Here is a 17,955-nt window from a genome sequence, read left to right on the forward strand (position 1 = left end):
AGCCAGTCCTCAGTCTATGGAAATGTCAACAAATGACACTTATTTTTGAAAAGTTATAAAATTTTTATTGCAATTTGTGGCACAGGAAACAAAACATGACCATTTCACATTGTAAAAACACAAAGAGGAGAGGAAAAAGAAAGAGGTGTTTCCCTCAAGTGCACTTCTTTAGTCCCACACCTTTCACTCAAGCCAAATACTGAAGAGTTTCTGTACCTTATGAACAGGAGGCAAACAGCAGGGAATGTTTCTTCAAAGCACAGCCATGAAGGATGATATATTTTGTAACTATAGCCACAGGTGGGAAAATAAGGTATGAAAGAACGCTTCCCTGGACATGACCGTCATGGTTAGCTTTAACCAATCACAGTTTGGACGGATGAGGATCAGGTTTCCCAAAAGCATTTCAGTGCTCAGATAATCTTATTGTCCAGGTTTCCTTAAGACAAACCTATCTAGAGGTTTTCTGGCTAACCAAAAGTAAAAATGTAAAACATTTTCATGTTTTCCTTGCATGAGCCCTTAGAAAGGAACTGGTGTCAACAATAACTTACACTGACTTTGTGCACATAAAAGGTCTCCTGCTCTTAAGAGTCATCAAAGCCACTTCACAAAATCCCATTCCCCAAACACTGGAGATGTTACCTCCCGAGCAGGTAGAAAATGTCAACTCTTATCCTTTTCCAAGTGCTTAAGTGCTTTTGGGTACCTGGTCCACAGTGAAGTGTAAGCTGGATGAGAATGAATCCAACAGTCTGTTAGCAGGGGTGGAGACCATGCCGTCTCCAACGCTCCACATTGTTCATTCGTGTGGAGAGCAGACTTTTCATTTTGCACTCGATAAGCTGGAGAGAGAAAGGACAGGCCGGTCTGGAGCTCAGGGAGTGGAGGAGGGGATGTGCCTGGAGAGAAACTCGGCCCAGCTGGGTTATGATCCCTGAGCCTCCAGCTCTGATGCAGGGGTGTTGTCTGGCTCCTCATCATTGTAGATATTCTCCGCCTGGGTGAGGAACAGGGAGCAAGAGGACACAATGTGCAAGCATTACTGTACACCCTGACTTGAAGTTCAATATGGTGCACATTTCCACAAGCCGATTTGTAACTTATCTATAAATCCCAAAATGGCTCAAAATTGACGGCACCTGCATTACAATCAAATCCCATCAATGCAGCAACCTACGGGGCTAAAAAGCTAATGTGAAGTGCCAAACACTGTTAGTTTGATATTAATATATTTATATGATGTTGCTATATTCATTATATTTCATATAATAGTGGTAAGCCATGTACTGTTCTATTATAATATTAATTCCAGTAACAGCGGTTTCGTTTTGGGGTTTTAAATTCATTAACTTTGTGCAAGAAAATGCTTTACATGATGGTTGGTTTGTAACTTTAATTTTAAGTAGGCTACTAACTCGTCAATATTCAGAACAATTTATGCAGAACAATACGTTCAGCATTTGGAAAGTTTGCTGTAGCACATCAAACTTTTTTTAATGTCCCGCTCCATTCAGGCTGATCTGTTCACAAAAGTGACACTGCATCAGCTTTATGAAAAGTTGAACGTGTTTCAATAAAAAGTAACCGATTTAGTTCCAAAGCCAAACGCTGCTTATATTTTCCCTGTTGTCTTCTGTCTTACCGCTTCACCCGCTGACACTGTATTACTCTTGTTTTTGAGTAACGGGCTGTTCTTTTTTTGCGGTCAGTTGTACTCAGTAAGTCAGTCCGGTTTCCGGTTCGGCTGGAGCAGCAAGGAAGCTATAATTTCCCCACAAATCAACATCTGCTAATTTAACCAGTAGGGAGCTCGCCAACTGTAACATCCCTCAGAGAGTCAAGACTCAGAAGATAGATTTAGGCCCCGTCCACACTACTGCGTTTTCAAATTACAACGGAGTCCTTTTGCTACGTTTGCACCTCCCGTCCAGAATACAACGATGAAAACGAAGACCTAAAACAGAGGACTTTAGAAACGATGACGCTCGGCTCTCTGATTGGGTCTTCTAAGTCAAGCAAAGCAGAAACATGATAGTGATGCTCCTGACCGGTTTTTGACATGGTGTTTTTATTAAAATATTCTGTACCGTGCACTTAACACTTACAGCCTACACTTGTACTGTGCATGTCGCCATTTACTTTGTGACGACTTCCACTCTGTTTTCTGCCGCCACAATCCCGTGTTACATTCAGTAACAGTCCCAGCTCGTTATTGGTGCGTGCAAAAAAAAAAAACCTGGTCTGATTCTTTGTCTATATTTATTTAATCTTTCGCCAAATCTTCTCTAACTAGGAATTCATTTGCTTCATGTTTACACCGGCACACGCATGCCCAGTGTACCTGAACGGGCACTGGCGGTGCGCTTTCAGTCGCTTTAATGTAGATCAACTCCAAAACAGCTAAAACGCTGCTGTGGAGGGAGATGGTATTCATTTTAATTCTCCGTTTGAAAAATAAAACGGAGTAGTGTGGATGGGGCCTTAAAGGTCTGATATTCTGGTGATTGGGAGGGACTGGAACTAGCATAATCTGACAATCCCTGTAAAGAAAAACTGTGTGGGCACGGCTGTATTCACCATCTGCCAGACTTGCATGATGTTGTCCTCGGACACGGAGCAGATGACCCAGGGTTCATTGGGGTTCCAGGAGAAGTCAGAGATCTTGGCTGTGTGGCCACCGTGGATGAACTAATGAAGAAAAAGGTGGAAAATAGAAGAGTCAGGATTTTTGGAACCATCAAACCCTACAGAAGTGAAAGGTCAGTGCTTTAAAACTGTAGTAACACTGAGACGCTGTTTCACGTTCTATTTTTATTCAGTTGTGTCATTTACCATTAGTTTTATTAAGTGAAGATAAAAAACCGTCATTGTAACTGACAGGTGCAGCCAGACAAACCTGATCAACACGGGCTCAACAGCTCTCCATTCATCTTACATGAAGTGCTTTCTGTGTTCAAGTGTAGGAAGGTTTTATGCAGGGTTTCCCAATAATTAACGAGACCATGGCAGCCCGTCGTAGTCTCGTAACATTTCAGACCTCTAACGTTGTGTTTTGTAGGCGCTGCTGTAAGCTCGCACACTCACACACTTTGGCATCCGACTCGAGACAACCACTTTTCTTTTGAGGTAACCATGGTAACGTTAATGGTCTGTTTCGGTCACTCGCTTGTCAGAAAGCGATTAAGCTAGCTGCACCTAAATTTGGAGTGCACACGTATTTAAGCCTTTATGGTAAATCCACTGTAACGGCCCCAGTGCGAGCTGACAGGCAGGTTAGCGGCTTTATCCTGTCAGTTACTCTCTTTACAAAGACACGTGCTGCAGTGTGAGAGTCCTACCTGAAGAGAGGCTGTGAGGTCTTCATGTTACGCCGTACAAGAACATACAACATTATTTATCAAACTGGGTTGGACTTGAATGGATTTATGACTGGAATGAATTTAGCACGAGGAGGATACACACATCACCCGGGTTTCAAATTAAGGTGCCTATACAGTACGGAAATCAGATTAATTGGATTATATTCACAGAAAGTATAAAACATATTATGTGTCCAATAAAAGTTTTTTAAAAAACCCAAAAACAATAACATGTCAGGGAAATTACTTATTTTATCTTCTATTCTTTGATTTGGAAAAACATTAAATACATTTGTTGACTTCTGTTGCCGTTTCATCACCATTTATAGCTCTACAATGTGTCTATGATTAAATAGTTTATTAGAGCACAACATTGTTTACAAGCGTACAAAGTTCTTCATAGATAGCCTCACTCACCATAGTCTCTTAAAATCCTGTGGGAAACACCATTATGGCTACTGACATAACGAAGGATCCCATGATGACTTATTTTATTCAAAGATTCAAGAGTACTCTTGGTTTTAGGAGCTCACTTACCAGCAGCTCTGGCGGGCCATCCTCAGCGTCCTCTGCCGACTGCTCCTCCCCAATTTTACTACAAAAACAAAGTCCAACAAAAAACTGTTTATTTGAAGTAATTACTCATCATTGTACTGTATGTCAAGTGTGTTGTTCCCGCTATAAAAATAACTAATATTTCAAACTGACAACTGAACAGAGATCAATGTTTGCATGATTCTGTTTAAATTGATCTAAAGGAAAATGTGAAATAGCTGAATCCGTGTACACGGATTAAAATGTTCTGGTAATTTCCGTTCAGCCTCTCTACACTGTTTCGACCTGAGCTTTATTTTCTTTGTGAGATGGTAGAATTTAGAAAGTTTGTTTAGAACAAATTCAGCTGCTTAGAATTTGTTTTTTTCTGATTTGGTTTTGAAACGAAATAACCAAAGAACGAACCATACATGGATTTAGCTGGAGCAATCATTCTTTTAGCAGCAGAAAGCTGTGGCTTCTGTTACTCGTGTAATCACGTTGTTACACAACATCTCACCCCAGGAGGTCATCACGACGGGATTTTTAAGACTGATACCAATTTTGATATTAGAGGATTATTCTGTCTATTCCTAACATTCGTTATGTGTTTGTGACAATCTTTAAATATGTTGTGTGTTTCTGAAAAGAAGGGGAAAAAAGAATATTGGCTGATATATTGGAATATTCAATTTTAAGTAGTTATGAGACCTCACCAAGATAACATGACATACTGCAGTTTAACAATCAACTTTTTCTTAAACTTTTATAAGTAGTACTTTGAAAAACAAATACAACTGATTGCTGTGTTTTGTGGTGTAGCCAACAGGGGAGTAGCAGAGTGCTCTGGTGGACAAACACAACAACATAACATGATCTTCACTCTCTCCGTTCTTTAAAGTCATTTATAGGCTGTTCCAAATTTATCTGCTATTAGCTCATATTAGCAACCCAATTTATTGGTTGGGCTCTACACCCGAGCACAGCACCCCTACGTGTCATGGTTGACAGTAACTGCCATGACGACTACCCCAAGTGAACATTATAGCGGTTGTACAATGAAACGCCTTTGCACAGAGTTCAAATAACTCGTGGAGTGTTACGAAATATTTTGTTCATGTTTCTACATTGACTGTGTTTTCAGACAAAAGCGAAGCGAGCGTTCGAGGCGGTGAGTTTACATACAAAGAATATGCAAAGACGCGTAGAGCTGCGATTTCCTGTCAGGCGGCGCGAAGGCCTTCGTGTGAGTTGAAGATTTCCAACTCGAGCGAATATTTGCAGGTTGTAATCGCCTTCTTGCGTTGTGTGTGAACACTTGCAGCGAATGTCCTCACGCAAGGAAAGCGTTGCGAGGACTAAATTCGCATGTGGTCTGAAAGCACCATTACAAATCTTTTGGATCAACATGTTGTGTTTTAGTAAAATTAGATTGAAAAACAGGTCTGATTTTTGTATTTGTATATCAATTATTATGATTTATTGGCTTACATTACCTTTTAGCTCAGGTTGTACAGATTTTAGGGATATGAAGAGAAATGACGCCATAATCAAAAATACCAATGTAGGCAGGAATTTCTATTGCAGATGAAACTATCAAAACGCCTTTGAACTCTGCTGATAAAAATGAGCATCACGGTGGACACTTCTTACCTGAGATCCCAGACATTGAGACGTCGGTCGGTGCCGCTGGAGGCCAGGATCGTCTCATTGTGAGGAGACCATTGTACCTAATGAATGTAAAAGTTGGTCACTGGCAGGTCAATGTAGTGACAGTAGTATAGCAGCATGAACTTTTTGTAAATAAAAAACTTCTTAGGCTTGGTGGCACCTCAGAAGACGGCTTTAGCTATATTAAAACAATTTGCAAATGCAGAACTCAGATGAACAGTAGAAAGCATCCAAACAGTGTCACTATATCAATTATTCAATTTCTGACTTTTATTAAAGTGGCTTTATGTCACGTTTTCACCTTGTATTTAACAAAAGGTGATACCAATGTTCAGATAAGCCCCTAAGTGACCTTTTGTTTTTCACAGAACAGACCAGTACTGGAAATGACATATGGCTATTGTATTTTTTATTTGAGTCATTTTGTAGTTCGTATGTTCAGAGCTTAAGATAGATAGATCGATCAAGGCATTCTGAGTGGGACGTATTGTGGGGAAAAAATATTTTCAAATTGGTGGTCTGAATGTTTGAATTTAACTAAATAGAGGAATGAGTGGCACACAATGTTTAGACATGCTGTATTTTTTTGTTTATGACTTGTCTGCTAGTAAATTTCTCTTCCACATGCCCTGCAAAAAATCCACTCGTTTGGACATGTGGCGAGCCCTGACACAATAAAAAGCAGCCTGCTTCATCATGGACAGTTCTGTAATAATATTACTTTTCCACATTACTTCTGTTATGTGCACTATTGTTGCCAACCAAAACCACAGAACTATTCAAGTCACTGGATGATTACAGATCAGGAAAATTGAAATGGTCCTTTTGTGTCGGCATATGCACAGATAGAGCTGCTGCCGTGACTGGGTGGCTGTCTGGTTTAACTGCTCAGATTGAAGAGGTTGCACCTGAATATGAGTCTACACATTGTGTCAGTCACAGAGAAATGCTGGCTAGCCAAAAAATGCCACCGGAACTTAACAGTGTATTGAATGATGTCGTCAAAGTTATTAACCACATCAAAGCACACGCCCTTAACTCGCGCCTGTTCGAGCAGCTTTGTGAGGAGATGGACACGCAGCACAGACGCCTTCTCTTATATACAGATATAAGATGGTTATCCCGAGGGAGATCGCTGACCAGACGCTTTGAATTACAAGAGCCGTTGCAGAGATTTATCGCAGAAAAATAAATAAAAAAAATCACCGCTGGCAGCACATTTCAGTGAAGAGGAATGGGTTGCAAAACTCGAACTGTCTTCAAATTGGCAGATAAAGTAGCTGCATTTAAAACCAAACTGGATTTGTGGGGACGGCACGTGCACAGAGGTATATTTGACAAAACGTCTTCTAATATCTTCAACCAAGTCCAGTTGCCCTTGACCTCGGCCTTCATTGAATAACTATGACCTGGATGACTGAGAACCTTTCCAACATTAGCAGGGATTTTGGAAGAGACAGACCCAGAGCCTTCATTCTCCCAGCTGGTGCATGATCACCTGTCTTCGCTTTTGAAAGACCCACAAACTACCAAGGAATGGATTTGCGACCCATTTGTCAACAAACCAGGTTATGCCAGCATGTCTGTACAAAAAGATGATCAACTGCTTGAGATCGCAAATGACGGTGGCCTTAAAAGTATGTTCGAGACAACAACTCTGCCGGTGTTCTGGATTAAAGTCATGGCAGAATACCCTGAGATCGCCACAGCAGCCCTGAAAACACTGTTGCCATTTCTGACATCCTATATGTGTGAAGCAGGGTTTTCTGCAGTGACGGCAACCAAAACAAAATTACGGAGTAGACTGGACATAAGCAACACGGGTGTCATTGTCTCTCATTAGCACTAGATGGGACTATCACGATACAGAGAAACAGGCTCAGGGCTCCCACTCATTCAGCATTATGGTGAGTTGTATTCTTCTTTATATTTCTTTTTGTGGTGTATCTTATTTTGAAGGCATGTTTAAACATTACCATAGCGACCAGACAGCGTTGGGGCAGAGAGGATTCAATAAAATTTGATTTATATAGCGCCAAATCACAACAACAGTTATCTCATGTAACATGAGGATGTTACTCATGTTATGTTGTTTGCGCGATGTTACGAGGACGCTGCTAAGTTGCGAGTACACATTGGATTTACATTGGTTTTTATGCCGGTCAAATCAGTTTATTTTGTTGCATTTATCCGCTGCAACTTAAAGGCCGGTCCATGAAAATATTAATTATATATGAAGGCTGTTAGCGCCATCTCCCTGTGCTTCCGATTCTGATTACACGGATCAACACACACGGCGGGAAAGTATTAACAGGATTTTTTTTTAAAGTTCTTACCTGGAAAATTTCATCTTTGTGGGACTCAAAGGAGTGGAGCTTCAGTTTGAGGTTCCTTAGATCCCACAGTGCAACAGTCTGAGAGAAACAAACAAGCTTTGCAGTTTTTACTCCAATATATTAAATGTTAGAGTTAAAGATATGTTTTGCCTCTTCTCTACCTTATCAGCAGAACCAGTGGCAAGAATGAACTCGCTGTAGGGGTTGAAGCTCAGACAGTTAACTTCAGCAGTGTGAGCGTCTACTGAGTGGCTGGCTTTGGATGTGTTGTTGGACCGAGTGTCCCATCTGGTGGAGGATTAAGCAGGGTCAGAGGCAGCAGGGACATCATTTATTTGGTTACAAATAAATTAAATGGAGCCATTTTAACTTGATGAATCTGTTCAGACAACAGAGTCGCCATTTGTGTCACCTACTTACATCATGAGTTTCTGGTCGTCAGCCACTGAGCCAAACAGAGATTCGTGGAGCAAATGCCAGGAAACATCTTCCACCACTGCTGTGTGGCCGGTGAAGATGGTCTTAGCATCCACAATCTTTCCTTCCTTTGGGCCGGCTCCGATGTCCCATAGACAAATGGTCTGGAGAGAAAAAAAAGGGGAGAGCACAATAAATGTTTTTATCCACTTGCTATAATGATCAGTTATGAGCTGGGAAAGCGCTGCATCACTGAGCATACTAACAATTTGTCATCACTACTTTCAAACAACATCCTCAATGGTTTGAGGCTGCAGCAATGAAGTCAGCAGAAGATGAAACCGTTAACCATTGGTTCCTTTTTTGTCTAATGTACACCCACAGCACGAGCCACTCCTTCATATGGACCTTTCCCACTACAGGAGCTACTCCACAATCTTTCCATGTACCCCCAGGCAACTGCAGAGGTACAAGTTCTTCTGTTTGGGAATCACTGCTGTACACCAGGTACACCCTGAAGTTTCATCCGAGTCTCCAGCATGTTTGTTACTTCAGAAGTTTGATGTTTACAACTTTGAACCTGGACAAGACTACAGTCCATCTGTACATTATAAATGAGGAAATGCTGAATCAAATTAAAAAATGGGAACAAAAGTTTTCCTTCCTCTTCTGAGCCACTGAAGTGTGAGCTCATGTTTACAGGACCATACACATGAGGTTTTACTCTTCCATTCCACAACATGTCCACTTTACATTTTAGATTTTGAATTCTGCTGTGACACTTACAAACTGCTTATTGCTTTGATTTATCAATTAATGCTGTGTGGGCAATCTTTAAGTGTCTGCGTATACAACCCACAGTCGAGGCAAGTAACCAAGTACATTCACTTCAGTACTGTACGTACAAATTGAGGTACTTGAACTTTACCTGAGTACTTTGTTTTCTAACAGTTAATACATCTACTTCCCTACATTTATTTAAGTTATTATATATTTATATATATTATTATATACACAATAGGATTGGTTGTTATAGATTGCACTGCCTAATAGCATATAAAATAGTGAAATTATGTCCACCGTGACCCGTAAAATATATATTTTTTAAATGATAGAACGTGTGAATAATAGTATCAACCAGGCATGGAGCTATTCTGCTGACTAAAATATAATACAAAGTGCATGCAAATGGATTAATACATGCAAAGCACTAATATGCGTTTTTCAGTAAAATACAAAAGAAATTTAATCTTAGCCTCATCACTAGTCATTATTTACCCTCCTCAACATTATCAGTTAAACTGACTTTTACACATAGTAATCACTAGGGGTGGGAATCTGCAATAATTGATATATTGCTGGTCTATGAATAAAAAATGCCTGTGCCTGCAAATCCAAACTTTTTGAAAAACGTGTGCTGCAGAATTGTTCTGTTTTCTTTCTGTAAATTAAAATTACAGTACGTAGAGCAACTATGAAACATTTATATAATAAACATTTCTCTATAAAAAGGCACATAAAAATGCAAATATACTTTAGTTTTTGCTGAAAATACAAATTGCTTTGTACTACCTAAGCCTAATATGTACATCACATATAGATAAATGTCCACTGACACAACATTGTGCTGCCCTTTCTCCACCTAGTGTTAGCCATATTTGTAGGCTGGGTTTTTGGGTTTGAGTTTTGACCCTTTGGGGTTGCTGTAGCTGTAGTCAGTGTGGCCTACTGAAGCAGCAAATCAAATTATTAGAGGTCCAAATCAATGACAACCCAGAGTTGAGACCAGGAGGCAGAGTCGCAGTCTAACACACTTCTCTGCTCCTCCATTTCAGGAGTTACTTAGTGAAAATCCTATAGTGACGGTGTCTGCCCCCCGACCATCGAAATTATTTAAATCAAAGGTAAACAGAAGAGGAGCTGTACATAAAAACCTCATAAAGATTAAAACCACAAGAGCAATAGTGCAAACGAATAGGAGAGTTAAATGTGGACTCTTAAACATCAGATCTCTCTCTTCTAAAGGTGTACTAGTAAATGAACTAATATCAGATTATGATATTGATTTATTTTGTCTTACTGAAACCTGGCTGGGTGATGGAGAATATGCTAGCCTAAATGAATCCACCCCTCCCAGTCATATTAATACTCACATTCCTCGAGGCACAGGCCGAGGAGGTGGAGTTGCAGCTATCTTCGACTCTAGCCTACTAATCAGCTCTAAACCTAAACTAAACTATAACTCATTTGAAAGCCTTGTTCTTGGTCTTTCGCACCCAAGTTGGAAATCACTGCAACCAATTCTCTTCGTTATAGTGTACCGAGCACCTGGCCCGTACTCTGAATTCTTATCTGAATTTGCAGAGTTTTTGTCAACTTTAGTCCTTAAAACAGACAGTTATTATTGTAGGGGATTTTAATATTCATGCGGACGTTGAGAATGACAGCTTCAGTACTGCGTTTATCTCTCTGTTAGATTCCATTGGCTTCTCTCAGAGTGTTCATGAACCGACTCACTGTTTTAACCACACCCTCGACCTTGTTTTGGTATATGGTATTGAAATTGAACATTTAATAGTGTTTCCACAGAATCCCTCTTTGTCCGACCACTGTTTGATAACTTTTGAGTTTGTATTGCTGAACTACTCGCCATTGGGCAAAAATTTCTATACAAGATGTCTGTCTGATAGTGCTGTAGCTAAATTTAAGGATGCGATTCCATCAGCTCTAAATTCATTATCAAGTCACAAAGTAACGGAGGACTCCTATGCTAATTTCAGTCCCTCCCAAATCGATCATCTTGTTGATAGTGCTGCAGGCTCGCTGCGAATGACACTCGACTCTGTAGCCCCTCTAAAAAACACAATAATAAAACAAAGACGGTTAGCTCCATGGTATAATACTGAAACTCGCAAATTAAAGCAAATATCGCGGAAACTTGAGAGGAACTGGCGTTCCACCAACCTGGAAAATAAACTGCTTTCATTAAATTAGCTTTTTACTTTAGTTTTTAGGATTACGACGTTGATTTATCTTCACTCGAGCTTCTCAGCAGCTAGATTCCGTGCACATCCGGTTCCAGTGTTGTTGGTGTCGAGGTTGAACTACCTGGAGAGTTCAGAAAACGTGTATGTAACTTTATTCCAGCTATCATTGTACTTTACTGTGACCATGTTAGCATAGCATAGCCCTGATCGATCCGAACTCCATTCAGAAAACAAACATTTTAGAAGTTGCTGTCCTGCTGACAGACAAATCTGCACCATATTGTAGTTATTTTGGCATCAGTTTGATCCGTTTATTGCCATATAATCACAACAAAATGTTTACTTTGGGTTGTTGTCTTTATTCACGTTAAAATCGCCTTCTCGCGTTGTGTGTGAACATTTGCAGCGAATGTACTCACGCGAGGAAAGCGTCGCAAGGCAAAAATTCACATTTGGTCTGAAAGCACAGTTAGACCCCATCCTGACTAGGTTGCTTAAAGAAGTTTTACCCTTAGTCAGCACTTCTCTACTAGATGTGATCAATCTATCTCTATCAACAGGCTATGTACCACAGTACTTTAAAGTAGCTGTAATTAAACCTCTTCTGAAAAAGCCCAAACTTGATCCAGATGTTTTAGCCAACTATAGACCTATACCTAACCTTCCATTTCTCTCTAAGATCCTGGAGAAAGAAGTTGCTAAACAGCTGTGTGACTTTCTACAGAGCAATAGTTTATTTGAGGATTTTCAGTCAGGATTTAGAGCTCATCATAGCACAGAGACAGCACTGGTGAAAATTACAAACGACCTCCTAATTGCATCAGACAAAGGACTTGTCTCTGTACTGGTTATTAGATCTTAGTGCTGCATTTGATACCATTGACCATCAGATCCTATTACAGAGACTGGAACATCTAATTGGCATTAAAGGAACCGCTCTAAGCTGGTTTAAGTCCTATTTATCAGATCGATTTGAGTTTGTACATGTTAACGATGAGTCCTCCATGCACGCCAAAGTTAGTCATGGAGTTCCTCAAGGATCTGTCCTCGGATCAATCCTCTTCACTTTATATATGCTTCCTTTAGGCAATATTATCAGGAAATATTCCATAAGCTTTCATTGTTATGCAGATGATACTCAGTTATATCTATCGATCAAACCAGATGAAACTCATCAGTTAGCTAAACTTCAAATGTGCCTTCAGGATGTTAAAACCTGGATGACTTGTAATTTTCTAATGTTAAACGTAGATAAAACTGAAGTTATTGTTCTGGGGCCTAAGCACCTCCGTGACGCATTATCTAAAGATATAGTTTCCCTTGATGGCATCGCCCTGGCCTCCAGCACCACTGTGATGAATCTTGGAGTTATCTTTGATCAGGACATGTTGTTTAAGTCTCACATTACGCAAATTTCAAGGACCGCCTTTTTTCACCTCTCACCTCCCATTATTGCATGTTACTAACACAACTTCTCCCCTTTCTGGTAGTCTTGTGCTTTCTCGTCCCTCTCCTCTCTCCTCCTATCACTTCCTGCAGGTTTTCTGGCTCTGGAGCTGTGGAGTCTGGATCTGTGGCTGCGGGTCACCTGCTGCCCCCGTGTTCCTGCTCGACACCCTCTGCTACAACAACTATTGTTACTAGCCCTATTGTTATTAATGTTATTATAATCATTAACATTACGATTGTTATCATTAACACTACTATAAATATCTGTACCATTTTTCATTTAGTCTATAGCAACATCACCTTTACTGTCTGTAACTGTGTGTATATTGTGTAGGCGATGTCTTCTGCCATTATACCTGTCCTGCTCCAGTGTGTAGCCCCACAGCTTTGGAGTAAGCATCAGGTTTGCACAGTCTACAGGGAACAGTGTTCATAACATCTACTAGCGTCTTTCTAAGTAAACCCTGACAATAATCCCACCATCTTTAAAATTCACTCTGCTTTCAGTCGGAACCAACCTTTTGGACCCTTCTTTCTGACTGATCTCCTGTCTGCATTGGATAACCTGTACATGAAGACTGTTAGCTTATAGTTCTAGTCACTTACATGGTCATCTGAGGCACTGAGTAGGTTGCCGCTGAGGTTGGGATTCCAGGAAAGGCCATACCCTTCTTTCTGGTGGCCTTTCAGCCTCAAGTCAGGACTACACTCCCCACTGGGATCTGAAACACACAAACGCACGCTGCACTACACGTTCACCTTCATGGTGTGTGATTAACTGTGTGCCCATTATAACACCTGTAGTCTTAAGTATATAAGCAAAGCAGTGATCCAACCTGGCTTAGACGGGTGCTTATTGTAGTCGAAGACCAAAACGTCGGAGGTGGGAGTCTTAGTGGCAATGATGCAGTGATTCTGGGGCATGAAGCGGGCTCGGTTTACCTCTCCCTCGTGGTTGATCTTGATCTCAATCTCTATCTTTCCACTTACTGAGCCAAATCCACCGAACTCTGAGAAGAGAATACAACCAGACTGTAGTACATTCAAGGTAGGAAATGACACCAGACCAATATTGATTTATATATTCTCACACAATCACTTTGCCTGGGAACTGTTGTATTTATCAGCTACTGAGGGTTTACAGCAGCTGTGCTCAAATGTTTTAAGATCAAATCAATATGGAGTTAACTATTACTTTACCCCTTTATTCTGATATGTGCACTAGATTGGTTTTGTGAGTATTGAGGTTTAGACTTCGACTGTACCTTAAAAATTTTCAGTGGCCATACTTATACTACCTCTAGTAACACACCAAGAGATCAGTGAGCTTGCAGCACACCTACACACAGCTGGGCACCCATACACATACCTGCTGGAAGATAGAATAACAGTTTCAGCATAAAGATTGAAAGGATTTATAACTTATTTTGTTTAACTTAATACTGACAAAATTATATGGTGAGGTACAAAACCTCCTAAAGGGAAACACATGTTAGGCCTTCCAGATCCACACTATGTATTTTGGTAAGAATCAAGTAAAAAAACAAAAGCATTCTAGAAATGACATTACATCGACAACAAATACACCTACTCCCCTGACCATGCAAAGACATTCTTTATAGTGGTAACAAGCACAAATTCCCAAGTATGTCCAAAATATTTTACTGCAGTACTCTTTGTGTATTTACCTCCTTTCTCACTGTCGTGCGACGCGTCAAACTGGGCATCATCATTTGGTACCTGAACACTGGCAATCACAAGGTGATTCTGCTCATCTGATGTATGAGTCCCCAAAACCAGTCTGTGAATGGTGTAGTCCTTCCCCTCAGGCCTGCAAAATTGACAACATGGACATGATCTATATCTATATTCAGTAGCAAAAGTAGCTTTGTCTTTAAGTTTAAAATTAGACCAGGGCTTTTGGTATGAAAGAGGCAAATGTGATTCTTCAAAGTCAATGACTGCTGATAGTTAAAGAAAAATAGTAACACAATTCATAGTTTTCACGTGACATCACATTCCAAGGAAAACTCTCTTAGAAGGCAAAAAATAAGTTATTTTCCGCTGCCCGCCAACCAGGAGGCATGTGATACACTGTTACTTTGAGTTTGTTACTTTAGTGTTGCAAAAATGCTGGATGGTTGTTGTGCTTTTGGATGCACTAATCGAGGAAGAGACAAGCCTGGGCTGTGTTAGGTGCAGCATTCCATACAAGGTAAACGCAAACATCACTGCAGTCGAGCGGTGGCAGGTACCTGGCGGTTTTTAATGGAACAAATGCGGCAGCGGATGCCGCAACATGGATCGGAAGTGCCCAACACTTGCAATTTGTGTTCATATCCTTCTTTTTCTTAAGCTGAGTGGTGATCCAAATAAAATGTAACAGCTTTTACAGCATCTCTACGGGTGAGTCGCGGTGTGAGCTGCTATGTTGGTCTCTTATTTTGCCCTCCAGGTCACAGTGCATGTCACGTGACTGAAAACTATGAATAGGCTTTTACACAGGAAGAATTCCAAGGTATTAATAAAAATGCTTCAACGAATCTCTTAGTGAATTAGTATTTGGTAATATAAGTATTTGGTAACCAGTCATACATACACAGGGATGTGCTTTTGAATGTTCTACAGTTTTATTAAAGTCCAGTCAGGGTGCAAAATTGACTTTTGTCCACCAGCCAATGGCTAGTGACTGCTCAAATTTTACCAGCCACTCAATAGATTACCATTGTTTGTTGACTGGTGAGGAAGTAAATCTACTAGCCAATTGCATATTTTACCAGCATTTGGCTGGTGCTAATTTTGGACCCTGAGCCCAGTGCTTCCCATACATTGATTTATTTGTTGCTGTCCACCACAATACAAACAATGACACATGTTTAATGTTTTTTTTTTAACATTAAAAACTTGTAAAATCTTATTTCATCTCATGTCCCACTCCTGACCAGATGTTGGCTTTGAAGCACAATTTTGTTGCACAAAATAAGACAGGACCAAGAGAAACAGATGTCGCAGGAACACTCCAGCATACAGAGACCCAGGATGTAAAGATAGAAACACTTGTTGACAAAGTTGCTGGGGTTAAACCATTGTTTCAGCAGTAAGATGGAGATAATGTAAATACCTGCTGACATCTGGAAGCCACTGGACAGTAAGGCTGGGCCACTCCAGTGCATGGGTCATCACCAGGTCGTACAGGAAAGGTGTGTTTTTCTTCCAAATCTTGTACTCCTCATTGATGACCCTTTCTTCCACTGCGTCATCATACACTTCAGCAGAACAACATGGTGTATGTTACAGGTACACCGGTAAAAAAAAATGGAAACTGCTGTGAGTTTCCCTCAGTACATTTGTGTATTTACTAAAGTAGATTAAGCACACACAATTACTGTTACGTAGTAAGTGTAACAAGTCTGGTACTGCTGGACACTGGACAGCTGAAGCAACCTTAACAGACGAGAGCTCAACGTGCGTTTACGTTAAAACAGTTAAATGCTAGCTTCCTTCAAATTACATGAACGATACTCTGTGGCAGAAGACTGACAAAGAACTTAAACAATGGTAAGATATTCGGTATGGTTAACCCTCTTCCCTGAATTCAGGACTGGTGTAAGTTACTGCTCGCTACCACGCACTACGGTGTAAAGTTAACGTTATTTTGATGATGGAGGACTGTGGAAGCGTACCATCAACAAAACTATTTCTTAAGTTGACATACGTGCTATTGAATTTGGTTATCTGACACTTTGCTCAGTTTTTAAAAGAACACCATGTCAGACATGCTGGCTGAAACAAATTAGCCTCCTGATGGTAACGTTACTATAATAAACTAGCATGTCATGCTAGCGCCCATGGCACAGTTGAACGGCTGTGGAGCCGCACACGAGGAAAACGGGACCCGGCTTTATACGCTAGGTAGTTATAGTAAACCTACCCTCTTTATCGGCCATGTTCCAAACTCTGTGCTGTGTCACGATGCTCGAAAGCAAAGCAACTAGGTAGACGCTGTTGTAGTTTATAGTGCTGTAGTTCCCCTTGCTACTGCAGCTGAGGTTATCACTGCTACTTCTTCCTTTTCAGCGCCGAATTACTCGACACCTACTGCGCATGCGTTATACACTGTATACGTGGGCGTATACAACGAGGGCCAACCATGAAGCCAACACTGGAAAAGAAGGGCCTGCGTAGACAAATTGGCCCCGCTCCACCCTTCCCGCTCGTCTTCTTCTTCTGTGGAGTATTATGGCGGTTGGCAGCCATATGGTGCATTACTGCCATCCACTGCAAAGTATTTACAAAGAGGTCCAGCTGTGCCTACTTATTCCCGCCCTATTTATAGCACGCATGCGTGAATTGTTGTTGATGGAAGCCAGCGATTAGGTACGTAGGTAGGTTTGTAACCGATTATAGAGTGAAATTGAGTTTTGTAACTCCCTTCTGCTATGTAGCAGACAATATACATTAACACAGACGCAATTATAAAAATGGTAAACAGAAATAAACTGTATTCAGTGGAGCAGTGCTGAGGATGAATTAGAGTTTAAGAGTCTTATAGCTTGAGGGGGAAAGCTGTCTGGTGGTGCGGCAGCTGAAACTTCTGTCTCTCTTCCCAGAAGGCAGCAGGGTGAACAGGCTGTGGCTGGGTGGGTACTGTCCTTTAGTATCCTTTGGGCTCCGTGACCTTCTGAGCAGTTTCAGTCACCCGCTGGTCCTGGGTCGTGCACATCCCATGCCAGTTAGTGATGTTTCCAGTCAGGATGCTTTCTATTGCTCCTCTGTAAAAGCTGACAAGAACTTGGCGTGGGAATTTGGCCTTCTTAAAGGTTCAGTGTGTAATATAGCTGAGGATTTATTGACAGAAATGCAATATAATATCCATAACTATGTTTTCAGTGGTGTATAAAGACCTTACATAATGCGTCTGTAGAAGAGGAAGAGAAAAATAATAATGCAGTCTCTGAGTAGTCTTCTGGTTTATTAGAAGTAAGAAGAGAAGTGACATTTGGATAAATGAACGAGCACACATGTTATTTAGCACGAGAGCCGACAGCCTGTGGATTTTTATACCATGAAGCCAGAGGAGTCGGACAGATGCAGACAGCTGACGGCAAACAATCAGATATAAATCGGTGTGGATTTTCCCAGATGGAAGGCTTTGATGTGGGACAGATGTTTTCAAAGCGGAGCTGAATTTGTCTGTTT

General features: G+C 40.8%; 1 protein-coding gene across 1 annotated transcript; it reads right to left on the reverse strand.

Annotated features, from left to right (window-relative positions):
• Window positions 1-784: 784 nt before the first annotated feature.
• LOC119883608 (histone-binding protein RBBP7) lies at window positions 785-16,849 on the reverse strand. The gene is made up of 12 exons (XM_038694355.1): window positions 16,688-16,849; window positions 15,878-16,022; window positions 14,445-14,587; window positions 13,593-13,766; window positions 13,363-13,478; window positions 8,324-8,484; window positions 8,065-8,191; window positions 7,904-7,981; window positions 5,550-5,626; window positions 3,900-3,957; window positions 2,581-2,691; window positions 785-1,000 (listed from the first exon to the last, which is right to left on the reverse strand). The coding sequence occupies exons 1-12, from the start codon at window positions 16,701-16,703 to the stop codon at window positions 929-931; spliced, it is 1,278 nt and encodes a 425-aa protein (XP_038550283.1). The 5' UTR covers window positions 16,704-16,849; the 3' UTR covers window positions 785-928.
• Between the last annotated feature and the right edge of the window lie 1,106 nt (window positions 16,850-17,955).

The sequence above is a fragment of the Micropterus salmoides genome, unplaced genomic scaffold, assembly GCF_014851395.1.
Source record: "Micropterus salmoides isolate LMB-PRFRI ecotype aquatic unplaced genomic scaffold, ASM1485139v1 Ms_hic_scaffold_3, whole genome shotgun sequence".
Taxonomy (NCBI): Eukaryota; Metazoa; Chordata; class Actinopteri; order Centrarchiformes; family Centrarchidae; genus Micropterus; species Micropterus salmoides.

What these genes read in the sequence shown, in the direction of transcription:
- LOC119883608 (XM_038694355.1), bottom strand. An exon ending in ACAAAGATGAAATTTTCCAG is followed by an intron (nt 5,627 to 7,903) that starts GTAAGAACTTTA and finishes TACATTCATTAG; the next exon opens with GTACAATGGTCTCCTCACAA. An exon ending in TCATGCAAGTCTGGCAGATG is followed by an intron (nt 1,001 to 2,580) that starts GTGAATACAGCC and finishes TTCCTCACCCAG; the next exon opens with GCGGAGAATATCTACAATGA.